The following is a 17,120-nucleotide window of genomic DNA, read 5'->3' on the forward strand; positions in this document are numbered from 1 at the left end:
GAGTGAGTGAGTGAGTGAGTGAGTGTGTGTGTGTGTGTGTGTGAGTGTGAGTGTGAGTGTGAGTGAGAGAGAGAGAGAGAGAGAGAGAGAGAGAGAGAGAGAGAGAGATCGCTGGTTTGTGAAGCCCGGAGGGGGATTAAAGGAACGAAAAAAAATCTAATTAATGCTAATGCAAAATTAGCGCTAATAACCTGAAACCATTGAAAAAAAATGTAACAAATTACTCAACAAGATGGCATTAAATCAAAGTCTTATCGAGCAAATGATCTCAAGCTGAAGCATACTCATATTTGCTTCAAAAAGTGCTTCTGTACTTCTGTCGAGGATATGTGAGTGTGTGTGCATGTCTCTGTGTTTCCTGCTGCATTAGGAATCCGACAGAAGTATTAAAGAAAAAAACAGAGTCATAACTCATGGTACACAGGCCCACAGAACATCACTACCAAAGCCATATTACAAACTCCCAGCTCAATTTCCTGTTTGTCTCCAAAGCAATGCACACTTTTGATGAAATTACTGTCTGTCTGCCATGTTAAACATGGGCCATTATTCACAGGTGCCAGCTGCCTGTGGCAGACAGACAATCGTTTCTTACCCAGCACAACTTAAAACCAACATCTGATGTGGGCTGCAGTGTTATGTAGGATTCTGCAAACATCCTCTTAAATCCATGTTAGATTAATAATCTAAGGGCTGCTAAACTTGTGCAAAAAGCCTTCAAACGAGACCAAAAGGAGAGTGAGAGAAAGCAAGACAGACAGAGGAAGTGAGTGACATGACAGTTCTCTGCAGTTTTGGACGTGCATATGATGGCTGCACAGGGAGAGCTGGGTGTATAAATGAAGGAAAATCAATACACGTCCATGCACATACCTTACTGTACACACGCCACACATGACAAGCAACAAAACTAACTCATTTTAAGTTCTAAGCAAAGCACTGGTGGAAATTCTACAGATTCTCCATGCGTAGCCAGTTATATCTGCAGGTTTAATTCTTAAAGGATTTTTTATTTGTATTTAATATATAAAAATACATACTGTTCAAGAGTTTGAGGTTGGTAAGATTTTTCTGACTACCAAGGCTGCATTTATTAGTCAAAAAAATGAATAAAAAAACAATATAATAATAATAATAATAATAATAATAATAATAATAACAACTAACAATTAAAACCGTAATATTGTGAAATATTAATTTTAAATAACTGTTTTCTATTTTAATATTTTAAAATGTATTTTTTTGAATGGCAATGCTGAATTTTCAGCAGCAATTACAGTCTTCAGTGTCACACGATCCTTCAGAAATCATTAATATACGCTCATTTGGTGTTTTTCCAGGATTCTTTGATTAACAGAAATTTCTAACAAACAGCATTTGTTTGCATTTATATACATTATTATTAGGGCTGTCAGTTTAACGCATTAACTTAATTAGTTATGAGAAATAACGCGATTAAAATATTTTAACGCAGTTAACGCACTGGCGCCGCCGGCGCATACAGGCCTGTACGTTATCTTACATTTCATACAGTTGACTGTTGACAAATACGATGCAGGGCCACAACTCCATAAATGCAGTTATGCCCTAAAATGTAAGACATTGGTGCAAAAATGTCCCTGTATGAGTTTTTGTCAAATATTTATAACATATGATAAGCGATATCACACGAGCAGGGAGAGCAGTATTACACGAGTGTAGCGGACAGCACATTCAAGGGCCCAGTTTATGGCAGGGCCCCTCTCTGACCACAATAGTGGACAAAGGTTTGCTACATTTTGATTGGATCTTGGTGGACTAACATAAGCAAACTGTCCAAAGCCATCAGATAAAGATGCCAGGACAAAAGCCAGACACCTCTTAGAGGGCAAGAAGACCTTTGGCACAAAGCCCGGGAAGGACAGGACGTCTCATTGGTCAAAATGCCGTGTCTGCCCTTCACCCACCAACAGACTGATTGATAAAAATTCCTTAGGGCCTCTTTAGACCTCTTTCTAAAGCTTAATTTAATGCATCCTCACTGGATCGAAGTTTTAATAATAAAAAAAATCAATAAATAAATCAACCAACATTAAACTGATAAATAACTTTATACTGCCTAAATGATCCCAAATATACACAGACCAACTGCTCAACTAGACATTTAAACAGCCCACCAACTTACTTGATTTTGAAAATGTTCATTTTTGCACATTTATAATGCAAATTATACTTCAATAGTCTTAATGCCCATATATAACATTTGACATTTCTTCAGGATGGAAAAAAAAAAAAAAAAAGTATTCTTGAAAAATATACCGTTGTTAGAATATAACAGCAAGAGTAAATGTTCCTTTTTCTCCTCACAAGAAAGGAAAACACATCAAAACCAGCGCAATCAGACCACAGAACGGTGACTGATTTCAGCCAATCGTGCGCTTGCACGAACAACAGCGCACTCTCCATCAAAGCAGCAAGCGAACTTCAGACTTGTGTCAGACTTCACACTGGCGTGTGAGTGCCGCTAAATGCTTTAGCGTTGAGTAGGGGTGTGCGATATTGACAAAAAATTATATCTCGATATTTTATGGGATTTTATCGATAACGATAATTAGACAATATTTTGCTGAGTGTGTTATTGTGCTGGTACCTTAAGGACTACCGAAGACAGCTGACTCCTAATGTTTTTAATATTCTTCATATTCTGTGTGGTGGTCAGTTCATACTGATAGAAATTAATCTACGATATTATCGCAGACGATATATATCTCACGCCCCTAGCGTTGAGTTATGGAAGGATACAGGGGGCCGGTGGGCTAGAGGAGAAAGAGTGAGAGAGATAGAGAGAGAGATAGATATATATATAGAGAGAGAGAGAGAGAGAGAGAGAGAGAGAGAGAGAGAGAGAGGGAGAGAGAGAGAGCGCTGCGGCCAGAAACTCAATAAGCTGACATTTGAATTGCAGGCAAATGAGGCCCTAAACAAGGCTGAAATTGCTGGATTAGAAATTCAGATTGATAGGCCTGTCTGGAGCCATTCGGAGGGCCTCCCCCGGTGCACCCTGGGAAGTCTGTACTTTCCACAGGAAGGCGATTTTTTGAGAAGAGCCAATTTAGCAAAGCCCGTACGTGAGCGAGCGGAGAAAAGATTTGCATGAGAGTGAGAACGCTGAGGGAGAAAGAATCACTATGGCAAATGAGAAGCGAAAATGTAAGCCTGCACTCACCTAAAGTCACATTTGGTTTTGAGCATTCACATTCAGTAGTCTATTCCCAGACTGCCTTCCTATTCAAATGCACACAAACCAAAATGAATGAGGGTGAGAGTATATTGGTCTGAATTTTTATAGAGCCTAGGCATATATAAAAATCGATCACAGAAACTACTTCCGCTTGGAAACAAGACTTGAAAGGCAGAGGACAAAATCACAAGTGTCACAGGGAAAAACCAGACTATATAATAAGGATATGTGTTTTGTTCAAGCAGCTGCACTATATGACATAAAAGAAACCTGTGGACCTTTAGATAGTGTCACGATTTAAAAGACGAGTCTGAACTTACCAGTCATTTCCAAGCAAAACTAGCTGTGAAAAATTAATTGGTGAAAAATGAAAACTAATTAGTCTTTAAATATATTCAGCATGGCACTAAGCAGCATGAATGGTCATTCCATCAAAGCGAGAGAGCGGGAGGAAAGAAAAACTCCCTGGTGAGTTGAGACTAGAAGACACAAACATGAAGCTGCCTTAATCGGTTAAACTCGGGGCAGTAATTTAAGTTTGGCTAGATTCAATAGCGCTGTCTCTGAACGCCAACCTCTCGTCAATAAAACATGAGCGGTGTTGAGAGGAATCAAACTGCTGAAATCTAAATAACGAAGGCATTCTGAAATATTTTCCGACCTTGGCGTGACAGCCGATCAGAATATAATTTTAAATGCGTTATGCTGATTACAAATTCCACAACGTTTAATGAGAACGATCAAGTGTCAGCACACCCACAACATATCAGATGAGCAATAAAGTTTGCCCGAATGATAAAATGACAATTACAGGACAATTTAAATAGTGTTACGAGACAATGAGACTACACTAATTATTTACGGCTCTTGTGAAATTCACACTATGACTTAGAACGAGATGGATGTGGTTTGTGACCTGTACATAACAGAAAATAAACTGCATTTCCTGTCTGCATTACACTCTGAAAGAGTGTAGGGGTTAACATATGTACACTCATACACAAACAACCACTCATCCCTGCATAACAGCCCCAAGGCTAAGAAGCTGTTCCTGTGGTTTGGAGTAGTGGGGTACAGAAAATGTTTTTAAGTTGTAAAAAAGCCTGCGGGGAGACCTGGGGAACCATAAAGGGATCAACACACTTGCATGCATGTACATACATGGGACACACAAGCACCACGCATTTATTCACACTCAAAAACAAGAGAGTCAAAGCTGTGGCTCAGAGGGTAATTTGTTGCTCCTAACTTACAAAACAGCTGATGTGCTCCGGCATGGGTCATATTCCGTCACTCCTGGTACTTTCCTGTCAGTTCTCCAATATCGTATCAAATAAAAACACTGAGTGATGCAACAGCATGCTAAGAAATGCAGGTGCATCCTCTTGTCTTTTGCTCTGTTTGACCCTCTTCTACCCACCTCCCTTTCATACAAAACTTTGAAGACTTTAAATAGTTCAAAAGTGCAGTAACTCACTCTCTCCATGTCATTTCCAGTTGATCGTGATAACTGGATAAGGACTTTTAAAACTATTTCATGAAAGTTGCACTCAAAAAAAAGCTATTTCTATTTATTTTCTCTCTTTGCAGGCCTGTTAAAAACAGATTCCCCAATAAGCTTACATGACTTTGGGAACCCATTCTGGATCATCTTCTTATATTGGTAAATGTGTTCAATTTGCATATTCAGAGTTTAACAAGCTTGAATCTGATACAAAATTTACATCATGTTAGGGGTGGGCGATATGACCAAAATCTTATATCACAATATGAATAATTATATTTCACGATAACAATATATATCACAATAGTTATTTTTGCTTTAAACAAGGTACTAGCCTAAATTATATATTTTTTTAAACTTAAGCTCACTGAAGGCAAATAAACAGTCAGCGATTAAATAATAAGAAACTAATTACAAGCAATAGGACAAAAAACTACAGTAGAACAAATAAATAGGAAATGCTACATACATTGAATAAAGTAATCAAATGTATAAAAACACTGCATATTCTTCACTGTGTAAATAAAAAATATAACTCTTCTTATTAAAGTTACAAAAGTGCAGTGAGAGCTTTCTCTCTTTTGTTGTTTGATTAAAATGAATGACAGGCAGCAGGAATATTAGACTGCTGTCACTTTAAGATCCAATATACTGTTACACATGTGTTTTCTTTCTCAACTGTTTGCTTTCACTTAAGACCCAAATAAATGTGTTTACGAGGATACTTGCAAAGACGGGCATTTGGACACATACAAATATGTGTATTTAACCATTCAATGCCTATAAAGCGGCAAAAAATAACTCTGTTCAATACCCCTGCGCTCTATGACAGTGATCAGAAACAGTCTCTCAGACAGCGCATATAGCGAATTGAGTTCTCTTTCGCCGCTGATTGCATTTCAGTGGCTGAAAATCACTTTTAAACCGCAATGCTTAAAAACGCATGCAACCGATAAGTTTTCATGACCACGTATCACAGCAACATCACGTGAGCGTGTAACTGCGATAGAGACAATAGTCAATCGTGTCTACCAGTATATCGCCCACTCCGACATCATGTGCAACTCCAAATTGCACTTTACTATTGAGATGCCATGGAATTTCCCTGTACAAATATGACTGCACATTAATGATGTAAATTATACAGCGCGTAACTTGTCTTTTGCAACTATTCATGAAAATAAGTTCTTAAGACTTTTAAGTTGTCTAAAAGTTTGCAGTTATTCAGAAAAACAATATTTTTATCCAGTCTATTCTCCTTTCAGGTCTTGATGCTAAAGAGTGATCTTCACAGCTCAGACTGTCATGTCTAAATCCAACCTAGACTGTTTTATGATAATTAGCTATGCCTGGATTTTTATATTAATTTGTCTGGGACTATCTGGATGACATTCTCTCCTCTCATCTTCTCATTTCTTTCATCTCTGCGCATCCATATCTCTGTCAATCAGTTGTTTAATTAAAATCATTAATCATTTCAGCTTAAACATCTCACTGCTTCTGATCAGACCAACAAATACATCTTATATGGGTGGGCAATCAAAAGGTGGGTAAAAGTCATTTACGCTGGTTGATGCGGACCTCAAATTAGTGCTGGGCGGTATACCGGTTCATACCGAATACCGGTGTTTATTTTTGTTATGATATGAATATTTAAAAGACTTTAGCACTAGATTTAGTAACTTTCAGACCCTTTTAGCGACTTTTTTGGATAAACCTTAGCTATGGTTCAGTTGGAAGATTTCGCCAGTGCTGTCCCGCGAACGCGAGGTCTGACTTTCCCGGAGAAGTGTCACCTCTCTCAACGTCTGTTCTGTGCAGTGAGCAGCAGAGAAGCAGCGCATTCAGTTGGCCGCACCGCAGCCAATTCGTCAATAAATGAGTACAAAACAGCGTTTCCTAGCACCTGTCGCTTACTGATTGTTTGGAATTATAAATATGAGCGTAGTTTGTCTGTTAATATCACGTGCACGTTTTTGTTGTTTTTTTTTGTTTGTTACTCAGGCGCAGGCAGTGCGCTGCATGAGACAAAAAAGTAATATAACCAAAACTACCACATAGCTTAGTGTAGCTAAGTTACCGCTCATTAGTGTAGATGCATGTTGATTTTATCAGACGATGCCGCGATTATAAATGAGAGTGACTCCTGGTTAACATGTATTAAAAGGGGTCGTGTTTAGTCACTATTTAGTGTGGTCTTTTGTCTTTTAATTTTTGGTCATACCGCCCAGCACTACCTCAAATTAAAAGACAAAAGATTTCAGTCAAACAACAAGGATGAAGGAAACATGCCAGGAGCATTTGCAAGAACAAGATGGAATGAAGTCGTTGTCAGTGATGATGAATAGGAAGAAGGATCTGCAGAGAGAAGAATTATCAGAGTGCAGAGATATGGCAGCAGAGAGGCCAGATCTAACTCTGTGTCCAACTGATGCGGTTTAATTGGCTGCGCTCTCCAAAAGATGTCACAAAGCCAAGGCTCAGAACCTCTCCACTTGGCTCACAAAGTCACTTGCTATTGTGTGTCTGACAAAATAACAAATCTAAAGCCTTAAACCTGAAGGTCAGTTTTAATACAATATCAAAAACCAATTTCCACCTGTTTGTCAGCGTCATTTATCACCTTCATTTAATACAATTATGTCCCCTACACAATCGCCTCAGCTCAGCAAGAGAAAGTAAGAGGGCAAGGGTGTATGCGTGACTACGCCTGTGCACGGGTTTGGGTTTCTGAGGGGGGCAGGTGAGGGTTGTGGGTGCGAGTCCTCATTCGAGAGAAGTGGGAATTACTTTGGGCAACTCGTGCAACAAGAGAAAGTGTGAGGGTGAGGATGAGACCGAGAGAGAACAGGAAAAACCTGATAATAGATGCAAAAAAAAAAAATCTGTACACAAGTCAAAACAAAAGCTGTTAGCCCAAATCAGGAGTAAGAGATTGGCTGACCCCTAAGAGGAGGAGGTGTGGGATCTGCATTCACAAACAGAAATGGGTCGTGAGGGGCGAGAAAATTGAGAGAATAGAAAGAAACAACTGATAAGCTGAAGAAAAATGAACAGCACAGACAAACATATACTTTCCTGAAGCAAAGAAAATGCTGCCTTGATAATTGCTTGTCAGTCAGAGAATTAAATTAGGCATTATCACAATATAATTTAATACAATGAAATGTAATGTGAAGAAAAATGAAAAATGTTGCCATCATTTACGCACCCTCATGTCGTTCAAACCCGTATGACTTTCACTTTCTTTCTTCCACTGATCGCAAAGGGACAAAAATGATTCTGATCCAGCTCCAAAAAAGACCAATAAACATTACAAATGTAGTGCATGTGACTTGTGAGCTATGTTCCAAGTATTACAAGTATGTGCTATATTCCAAAGAATATAAAAAGGTATAAATGTTTGGAAAACTGTGTGAGCGTGAGTAAAAAAATCATTCTAATATGCTGATTTGCTGCTTAAAAAACATTTATTATCAATGTTGAAAAAGGTTGTGCTGCTTAATATTTGTGGAAAACACAATACACACTACATTTTTTCAGGATTCTTTGAATATCCAAAACGACAGAGAAACAAATCTTTTGTAGCATTTTAAAAGTCTTTACTGTTACTTTTAAACAATTTAACGAAATAAAAACATCTTTAGAACGAGAGCTTACATTAAGAAAATTTTCAAATAACTATAAAACCAGTGGCTTCAGTGATGATTTATAGGTAAATGTTCTACCTACACAGTGTGCTCTGTCTCCTCTATGGAGGACAGTTTGATGGGGCATGACCGGCTGAACCACAGGCTGATGCTGGAGGGAAAAGCATGGGCAGTGTGTCTCTGGGGGAAACCACAGGCATGGTGAGCTCTGTGGAGAGTGACAGTCACTGAGCCAACACACTGCCTTCAGCTGCAACAGCACAGCTAAACACACTCACTGGAGACAGAACCGATGTTTCCAGCAAGTGCTCTGACCAGTACAGTCTACATCCAGAACGAAGACGCAGTATGCAGAGAGAGGAGGCACTGGAACGAAAATAAAGGATGGCAATCTGCATACAACCAAGTGAGACTCTGTAACGGGCTATTAGACAAATTGTTAGTGACCGCATGAATGAGGAAAAGCCTGTGTGATGAGGTCATGTTGTATCACGCCGGAACTCGGTTTCACTCTGCACAGTTTTGTAATCAAACCAGTTTTGACAAGAGAGAAGGGAAAAAGTGCAGAAATCTGATGGCAACTCAAAACAAGCATTCAAACCTTGTTTGCCTGGTGCACATCAACAAAAATTGCTCCCTCTCTAACATGTTAACATGTCACATAGAGCATGTGTTATATGTGAGCTATCAGTGATAAACATGTTCAGCTATTAATCACTGACCACTTAAATTCAGGGTTGATCAATGAATGTACATGTTTGTTTCCTGACTCAATCTTTATGCTGTTATTTTAAACATTCTATTTAATGAATTGGTGAATTCTGAATCAAAAATGTCACTCTTACAAAAATATTAAGCAGCACAACTGTTGTCAAAATTGAAAATAATATGTAAAATTACTTCAGCACCAATTTAGCATATTAGAATGATTTCTGAAGGATCATGTGACACTGAAGACTGAAGTAATGGCTGCTAAAAATTCAGCTTTGCATTACAGAAATAAATTACATTTTACAATATATTCAAATATAAAAGTTATTTTACATTGTAATAACATTTGACAGTATCACTGTTTTTACTGCATTTTGATAAAGGCAAGGCAAGTTTATACAGCACATTTCATACACAATGGTAATTCAAAGTGCTTTACATAAAAGAAATGAAAAAATAATTAAAAAAAATAATCACAACAATAAAACAAGGAATTTAAAACTTTGAAAATTATTTAAAAATTGATTTATGAGTTTTAAAATGAATTTAAAACAGTTAAGAATAGAAAATGATTATACATAAAATATAGTGCAATCAGTTCGGACATTGCACCAAATGAATGTCCGAACTGTTTTCATTTCATCAAATGAAAACAGTTTTTGATGAGACTTTTCAAAAACAATCAAACTCCAAACCTTTGAACATTAGTGTAGCTAGAAAAGTTTATATTGACTATAAAAGTTTCTGTGACTTTTCCATGACCTTTTAAGAATTTATATATTTCTAAGACTTTCCAAGCCTGGAAATCACACTTTTCAAATTCCCTGGTTTTCTAGGGCTTTTTTCACCCAAAAAAAGTGGAGTAAGAGACAGTCACAAACACTGCTAAATAGGACCAAATAATGTGGATGCACATTAATGACCAGAAGGGTTCCTGATATGAAATGAGCTTTAAATGGTTTGAAGGGCCATTAGTTGCACAGCAAAACCAATGTTTTGAAGAAACTAAAAAAACTCAAATTATCAAGCTGAATCAACTGGTTTTTCTCATCAGAAGACCTGCAAGGATATGCAAGTTTACCTACATTTTTGCAACTTTAAATATTTTTGGTTTAAAAAAACAATTATTTTCACCTTTCTCACACACAAAAAGCACTTGTCGATATTCAAAATAAATTTGTAGACAACTTCCCTTATTTTCGTCTTGCTGTTTTACACTCGCTGTCACTCTTCTCAAGTCTGTTTCTCTCCCCTATCCTTCCCTTACATCAAAGTGTCTTGCACATTTTCAGCCATCAAGCGATGAAAACGTCTTTTAGAAACATGGCAGAGAGAAAGAGGAAACAAAAAAAAAGAAGCGACAGAGTGGGCCAGTCACGAAAGAAACACTTTCTCTCTCTTTCTGAAATAACTTGTGCAGAAACTTTTTTTTTTTCATCCTGGTTCCTGGAGAGAACTGGCAGCCCACTTTATTGAACCCAAGGGAAATTACATGCTTTATATTCCATCTCCCCACACAAGTCGGGACAAGAGCACATCTGTCCAGAGTTGACACTTGGATAAATAGGAGGGAGAAAAAAAGAGCAAAAGGGGTGAGAGACACAGAGAGAGAGAAAGAGAGAGAGGGGGAGAGAGAGCAAGAAAGAGAGAGAGAGAGGATGAAAAGTGCTGATGGTTGCACATGGAAGGACTGTGATTTTAATGTGATATCAATAGCTGTTTCAAAAACTAGTAAGCATACACAGACAGCATTTTGAGGCATCATAGGCACATTCCTGAGACAGAGGCAGTTCAAAACAGCAGGTAACAATTATGCCGTCTTTTTTTTTCCGGAAAGACGTTTCATTAACTGGACAATCAGTGTGCCCTTAAACAACTGTGCAATTCATTGAACGCAGGCCTCTCTCTCACAGCTTTGTTTTTATGTCTGTCCAAATTTAAATATGGCGCTACCCTGACTAAGGTGTACTAGAATCAGCTGCGAGTCACTTTGTTTTATGTGGAGCTGCCACCTATGAAGAACGTTTCAAACCAGTCACTTTAATGGTTCATAACAGTTAGAATGCTGCCTTAGTCACCCCACTTAGGCTTTATAATAAAGCAAGAGTGATGTGATGGGCAAAGATACAATGACATCAGGAATTTCTCTATAGTTCACAATAAAAAGTGAGATTTTTTTGTATTTTTTAGTTAAGACCGGCAGATATTCTATGGCAAGATGATAATCCTGTTAAAGGAGTAGCCATAAGAAAGGAAAATATTACCATCTTTCCACTATGCCCTGTGTCCTTGTTTAGGTCATCCCGTTCAATATTTAGCCAGTCACAGTCAGTGGAGCACGATAAGGCCTGCTAAATCAGAACAGGTGTCTTTTCAAAATCATTTAGCATTCTGCTGTGATGGGAGGATGAACTCCTGAACTGACACAAAAAAGGAGTGAAAATAAATGTCACTCACAATGGTGCACATAGCTAATGGAAACATCACTCACTCATCCAATCAGACGCCTTACCTGAGCAGAAGAGGAAGTATGGGTATAAATTATGCCCCCTACATATCCTTGGTGTTCATGCCCCATGTGAGGAGGAGAGAGAATGACAGTACAAATCAAACGCCAGCCAAGCAAAGGATGGCCAGCCTCACCCACATGATCACAAAACTCATCAAGCTCATCATTACCAACCACACACACACAGAAAACACACACATATCTACTGCTGCAAAACTGTGCTCATATCATCCTACTGACAACAGAATATCTATATGAAATTAAAACTAAACTTAGAACTGTCTAACTGGATAGAACTGTCTCAACTCGACAAGTAAAACAGCAAACAGGATGATACATAAAACAAAGAGCATTTATCAAAATGTCATCAGCATTCAGCTTAAATCACTATGATTGATGTGTTAAATCCATCGCTACAAAGAATCCCAGTTATCAAGCTGAACTCGGAAGAAAACAATAGTAGAATTTATTTATTAAAAACACCATGTGTGATGTTTTTGATCCTTGGTGAAGTCTGAGTGGATTCCCCAGAGTACAACATCTCATTCTGTTGACATGAAGGACCTCGTACGTCAGCTAACAGAATCAAACATTGGCAGGTACAATCGTCACCTTTGTGGGTGCAGGTTAAACGCTCAATTTGACTCTGATGGGATGAAACGTTACCTTCCCTCGATCACATAAGTCCAATTTTTGGTTTATAAAATGTAAGGCAGTTGATAGGATCTTTAAAAAAAAAGTTTTGTATTTAGTTGCATTTCAGGCCTCCAGAGAGGTGACACTGTACAAACAACAGATTTTATCATTATTTGTATACACGTATCTGTGTGTGTGTTTAATGCTAACTTATGATGCATTAAATAATGTTTATGAATTGAATCTTATTAAATCTTTCCCATTTTCCATTTAAAGTGTTCAAACTAAAGCTTCAATCTAGTAATTTTGGCATAAAATTTGGAGAAAAAAAAAAAAAACTTGAAATCACCAGGCAGACTGATGCCAACAATTTTAACACTATAAATAACGACTAATGGCAATATGGGCGCCAATTTACTGTGCATCTCTTGGCCAAAATTAACAATAAGAAGTGTCACGGTCAACGTTTTGTTTATTTGTGGGTATTGTGTGTATATATTGATTTGGTTCATCTCTTTCTCCCGAGGTTGAGCTCCGCCCCTACACACCTGCAGCTTGTTGAGTAAGGACGCTCTGGACTGAATATAAGGCGGAAGTTGCGCTTGTGTTGATGTGCTCTCCCTGTTCCAGCGCGTCCGCCACAGTCACTGCCACGCTCTTTGAGCATGACTCGCACTTGATGAGAAGCTGCTGCCGTCCAGCCACTGACGATGGAGAGCATCCAGTGAGCTTCGTGCGTGTCTTGTTGCCCAGCCAGCCGCTGATAAGCGGTGCTCTTTCTCTCTCTCTCTGTGTTTATTTTTGTGCTTTCTTTAATGTTTCCGTTGATCTGTGTTTTGTTTGTTTACTGGATACATATTGATTTAGTTTGCTTTAGTTTAGTTGATTTAACTCTTTATTATATCTGCTGTTGGTTAATTAATGTGACTCGTAAGCTGTTTTACCATTAATAAATGGTTAAATTGATCTCCTGTCTTGCGCGTCCTTTTTATGTTGCTTAACCCCTTCCTGATCGAGTCTTGTAAAAGTGGGGTTCGTAACAGAAGCAACAACCTATCTTACAATGAGGCAGTTTTCTCAGCCTCTAAGGAAAAGAAGAAAAGAAGAAACTGTCATAATAGTAAAATGACTTACAATGTGGGCCAATATCAGCCTTGACTGCATGTGAATATAAACATCCAGACGTTCCAACTGGGATTCGCTGAGAGGGACCTGTGGGGATCCTAGTTATGATAAAATACCATATGTCCATTTTCATTAGGGAATTGTCACGGCCTTCTCTGTTGCTTCTTATTGCAAAGCATGTGGAAGCTAGAGAAGTTCACCGTAATGAGGCTACATGGATCAATCATGTCGTCTATTAGAAGAATTAGTCTCTACATTCCCGCCCCCACTGTGAAATACTCATCAAGGTCCTCACAACCTAAAATACAGGCTAATCTAGTCTTAATGAACAAAAAACCACTGTGAGTGTCTAAATGTTGTGCATTTCCTCTTGACTGAGCATTCACACTCAATGAACCTTTTTAGCAACGAATCAAGTTTTACTTAAGTCTTTGTTTCCTATCCTTATCCTGGCTTTATTCATCCCACACCAGTGACCTATAAAAATACAACACTGCAGGCTTTCATCAGCATAGCCAAATAAAACAACTTTGTGTCATACTGTAGCCAGACAATGGCAAAAACACTCATTAAAAAAAGACTGAATTGTTTGGAGAAGTTTTATCCTTGCACAGGAACAAATGATAAGGCGCCAGGTGTGAGTAATGTTCAGGCTACACTATCCACGCAAGGTCAGCCATTGCTCTCTGATTGTGGATCATTCCGCCCGTGACGTTCACAGCCATAACGAACAGCTGCATGTGCCAGAACGACGTTTGGGTGCTAATAGAAATCATGACATTTCATGAATTATGCCAATAAAGAATGCAGCGCTGATGAAAACAGTTTAACACCGACTCTCCTGCTCGAACGTGCTCTCGACTTTCCCTTTCTCTCCTCCATCATCACAGATGAGGTTTATTTTTCCATCCACAGACTTTGAAATTAGACACACTGCTTAGTGCGGTCTGTCAAATTAAATTTAACCATCTGTAATAACTTTATCTGCACGCACACACTCGGCTCTCTAACCCACTTATCTATTGGATTTTTTGTGATTAGAATGAGGAAAATGTTGCAGATGAAAAGGACACTGGACAAAATGAGTGTCCTAAAGCAACGCACTCGTGATGCTTCTAAGGTCACGTTATCCAACAAATTAAACAATGTCTTGTTATAAGTCTGTGCTCGGATTACAAAGCAAATGATTCTGGAGCCCCTAGCACTGCCTTTAAAAAAACTTTTAGTCACTTGAAATGTGCAGGCTTCGATATATTCCAAAAATGTTTTGAAAGATCAATAAAAAGCTCAGTCTGCAAAAACTATAAAAGCGACAATAAAACAAAATAAAAAAATGTATCCAAGGACAACAGAATGACATCAACAGTCACACTACCATGAGAATGAAATATGCATTTCCTCTCATATCAACCTTTTTCTCCTGTCATTGTACACTTCCAACCATTGCCCCGCAGCATGCGTCTCTCTGTGAACTGCACTTATAACTATGCTGTTAAAATAGTCATTTTAATGGTCACAAAAAAAGGAAAAAAGCAAAGCCTATTCAAAACACAAAAAAAACACTATTCAAAAATTGTTTATCATCTTCACCCTCCTGGAGAGGCCTCTCTGTCATGTTTGCAGTACAAATGCGGGCGAACAGCAGGGGAGCTCATCGCAAACGGCATCAAACAATTAAGAGGTAGGAGGGAAAACCTGGGGCGACGTGGCAATCGGTAATACATATTAATGAATGCCAGTGTGTAATGCTGATCTAGTCTGAAATCACGGGGCATGCCGCTGAGTTACACACCGATGGGCAAGTGACGGAGGTCAGATGTGGTAGGTGGCTAGGCTGGATAGCTCAGTGTGTGTTTGAGTATTCACAGCGAGTCGCAATATCAAGCTGGCTTGTCAAGTTTTAGATGTGCGTAAGAGTTTGTGGATGCCTTCCAGAGTAAATGCGTGTTTGTGTAAGCTGAGCAGGTTTCTAGAGAAGAAAAAACAGCAAAAATATCCTGCTAAATTACATAAGTTAGAGAGAAACAGGAAAACTTTGAAGCCAAAAAGCATGACTGATCTCATATTTGAAATTTAATGTTGTAAACAGTTTAGGTTTCTTTGAGTGAGTACCTGACTGGGTTGCTGGTGAGTGACACTCTGAGGGAGTCTAAACAAGCAAACAGTCTCTCATCGGTGGCACCTCCTTTCAGCTCACTCAGAAACTCCTGAGGAGAGATCTGACTGCTGCTCCTCAAACTACCCTGTCAGAGAAAAACAGAGAGAACAAAATATTAGATGGTCACTAACATTGGCAAACCCTTTTTAATTTTTCACCCATTCAAGCAGATCGGTGCTTTAATTGCATGATTGGAAAAAGCTGCCAAGGGACGATACCAAGATGGCTGCAGAGCGGACCTGCCTTTAAAGAGAATATGCCTATGACTTGCCTTGAAAGAGAATATGTGCTGTTTGAGAATGTCATGTGTAAAAATTCACAATGAATGAACAACAAATGCCTTACTAATTATTATGCTTTGAAAAGAAAAGATTTTTGTGACTTACAAATAATGATTACCCTCATTTTCAAACTATTGAATATTCATCATCATCTTCAAACTTATTTTATTAGTCTGAAAGGCTTTTACTTTTGGAGAAGCCTGCAAAGAAACATGCCAAAATGAGTGTCTGCCGCTTGCCAAATTTGAGATTAAGCTCCTAGAATTGACAAACAAACTCCACAAAGATTCCTGCCTGTTTAATTACTGACTTAACAAAAATGCAATTACTAGAAATTAGTTGGCAAAACTCATACTAAAACAATAAATAAGACAAAAACAAAATAAATGCAAATAAATATTGCACATTACAAAACAAACAAAGTTAGTCAGCATCTTTATTCTAATGTTTGATTCATTCTACTTCTTCCAGCCTAATGCTAGTAGAACATAATGACAGAAGAAGAAGAAGAAGTACAAAAGAAAACAAGAAAAAAAAAACAAGAACAAGAATCAGGAAACCTCCATACCTCCCAATGACATTTAATATCCTTAGACATAAATATCTAACAGATATCTAACTGATATTTGTTTCTTCTATTTTTAAGCCAGTAGGCTGTTTATGATGAGAGTGTGTGCATGTTTTTTTCCCCCCAGATATGACACAAATCATGATAAGAAAACATTTACGCCCTTCCCATTTCTCATTGTTTGAGGTTCTCGAAGGCACGGCGTGTTAATGAGGAAATTGATTATGTGCGATTTATCTTTCTGATTTCCTCTCTCTGAAGATGCGGAGGGTAAAAATTGCTTTTGCTTGCTTCCACACTTTTTTACATTTCCAAGTTATCTTGCACATTAGGGCTGGGCAATATACAGGTATTAAATATATGTTTGCAAGGTCACGGTTAGTAGTGGTGCACAGTTAAATTAATTCAAGACGAATATGATGCTTCAAAATCAAGGTCAATTACAAAGAGCCCTTACAGCGAGATAAGCTGTGACTGATGTTGCAGTATATCAAGTACAGTCAAGATTTACATTTGCATTTTTCTTTAAAGGGGTCATATGATGTTGCTAAAAATAACATTATTTTGTGTATTTGGTGTAATGAAATGTGTTTATGCGGTTTAAAGTAAAAAAAAACACATTATTTTCCACATACTGTACATTATTGTTTCTCCTCTATGCCCCGCCTTTTTGAAACGCGTCGATTTTTACAAAGCTCATCGGTCTGAAAAGCGAGGTGTGCTGTGATTGGCCAGCTATCCAGTGTGTTGTGATTGGC

General features: G+C 38.2%; 1 protein-coding gene across 2 annotated transcripts in view; it reads right to left on the reverse strand.

The window, feature by feature from the left end:
- The window catches only part of LOC107691273 (protein diaphanous homolog 3-like), a 357,819-nt gene that overhangs the window by 220,260 nt on the left and 120,439 nt on the right, over window positions 1–17,120 (reverse strand). For both annotated transcript variants that reach the window (XM_016489790.1, XM_016489789.1), the window contains exon 4: window positions 15,468–15,598. In XM_016489790.1, the coding sequence (XP_016345276.1) occupies window positions 15,468–15,598 (131 nt within the window). The remainder of the gene's footprint in view (window positions 1–15,467; window positions 15,599–17,120) is intronic.

This window comes from Sinocyclocheilus anshuiensis, unplaced genomic scaffold (genome assembly GCF_001515605.1).
Source record: "Sinocyclocheilus anshuiensis isolate Anshui unplaced genomic scaffold, SAMN03320099.WGS_v1.1 scaffold1154, whole genome shotgun sequence".
NCBI lineage: Eukaryota > Metazoa > Chordata > Actinopteri > Cypriniformes > Cyprinidae > Sinocyclocheilus > Sinocyclocheilus anshuiensis.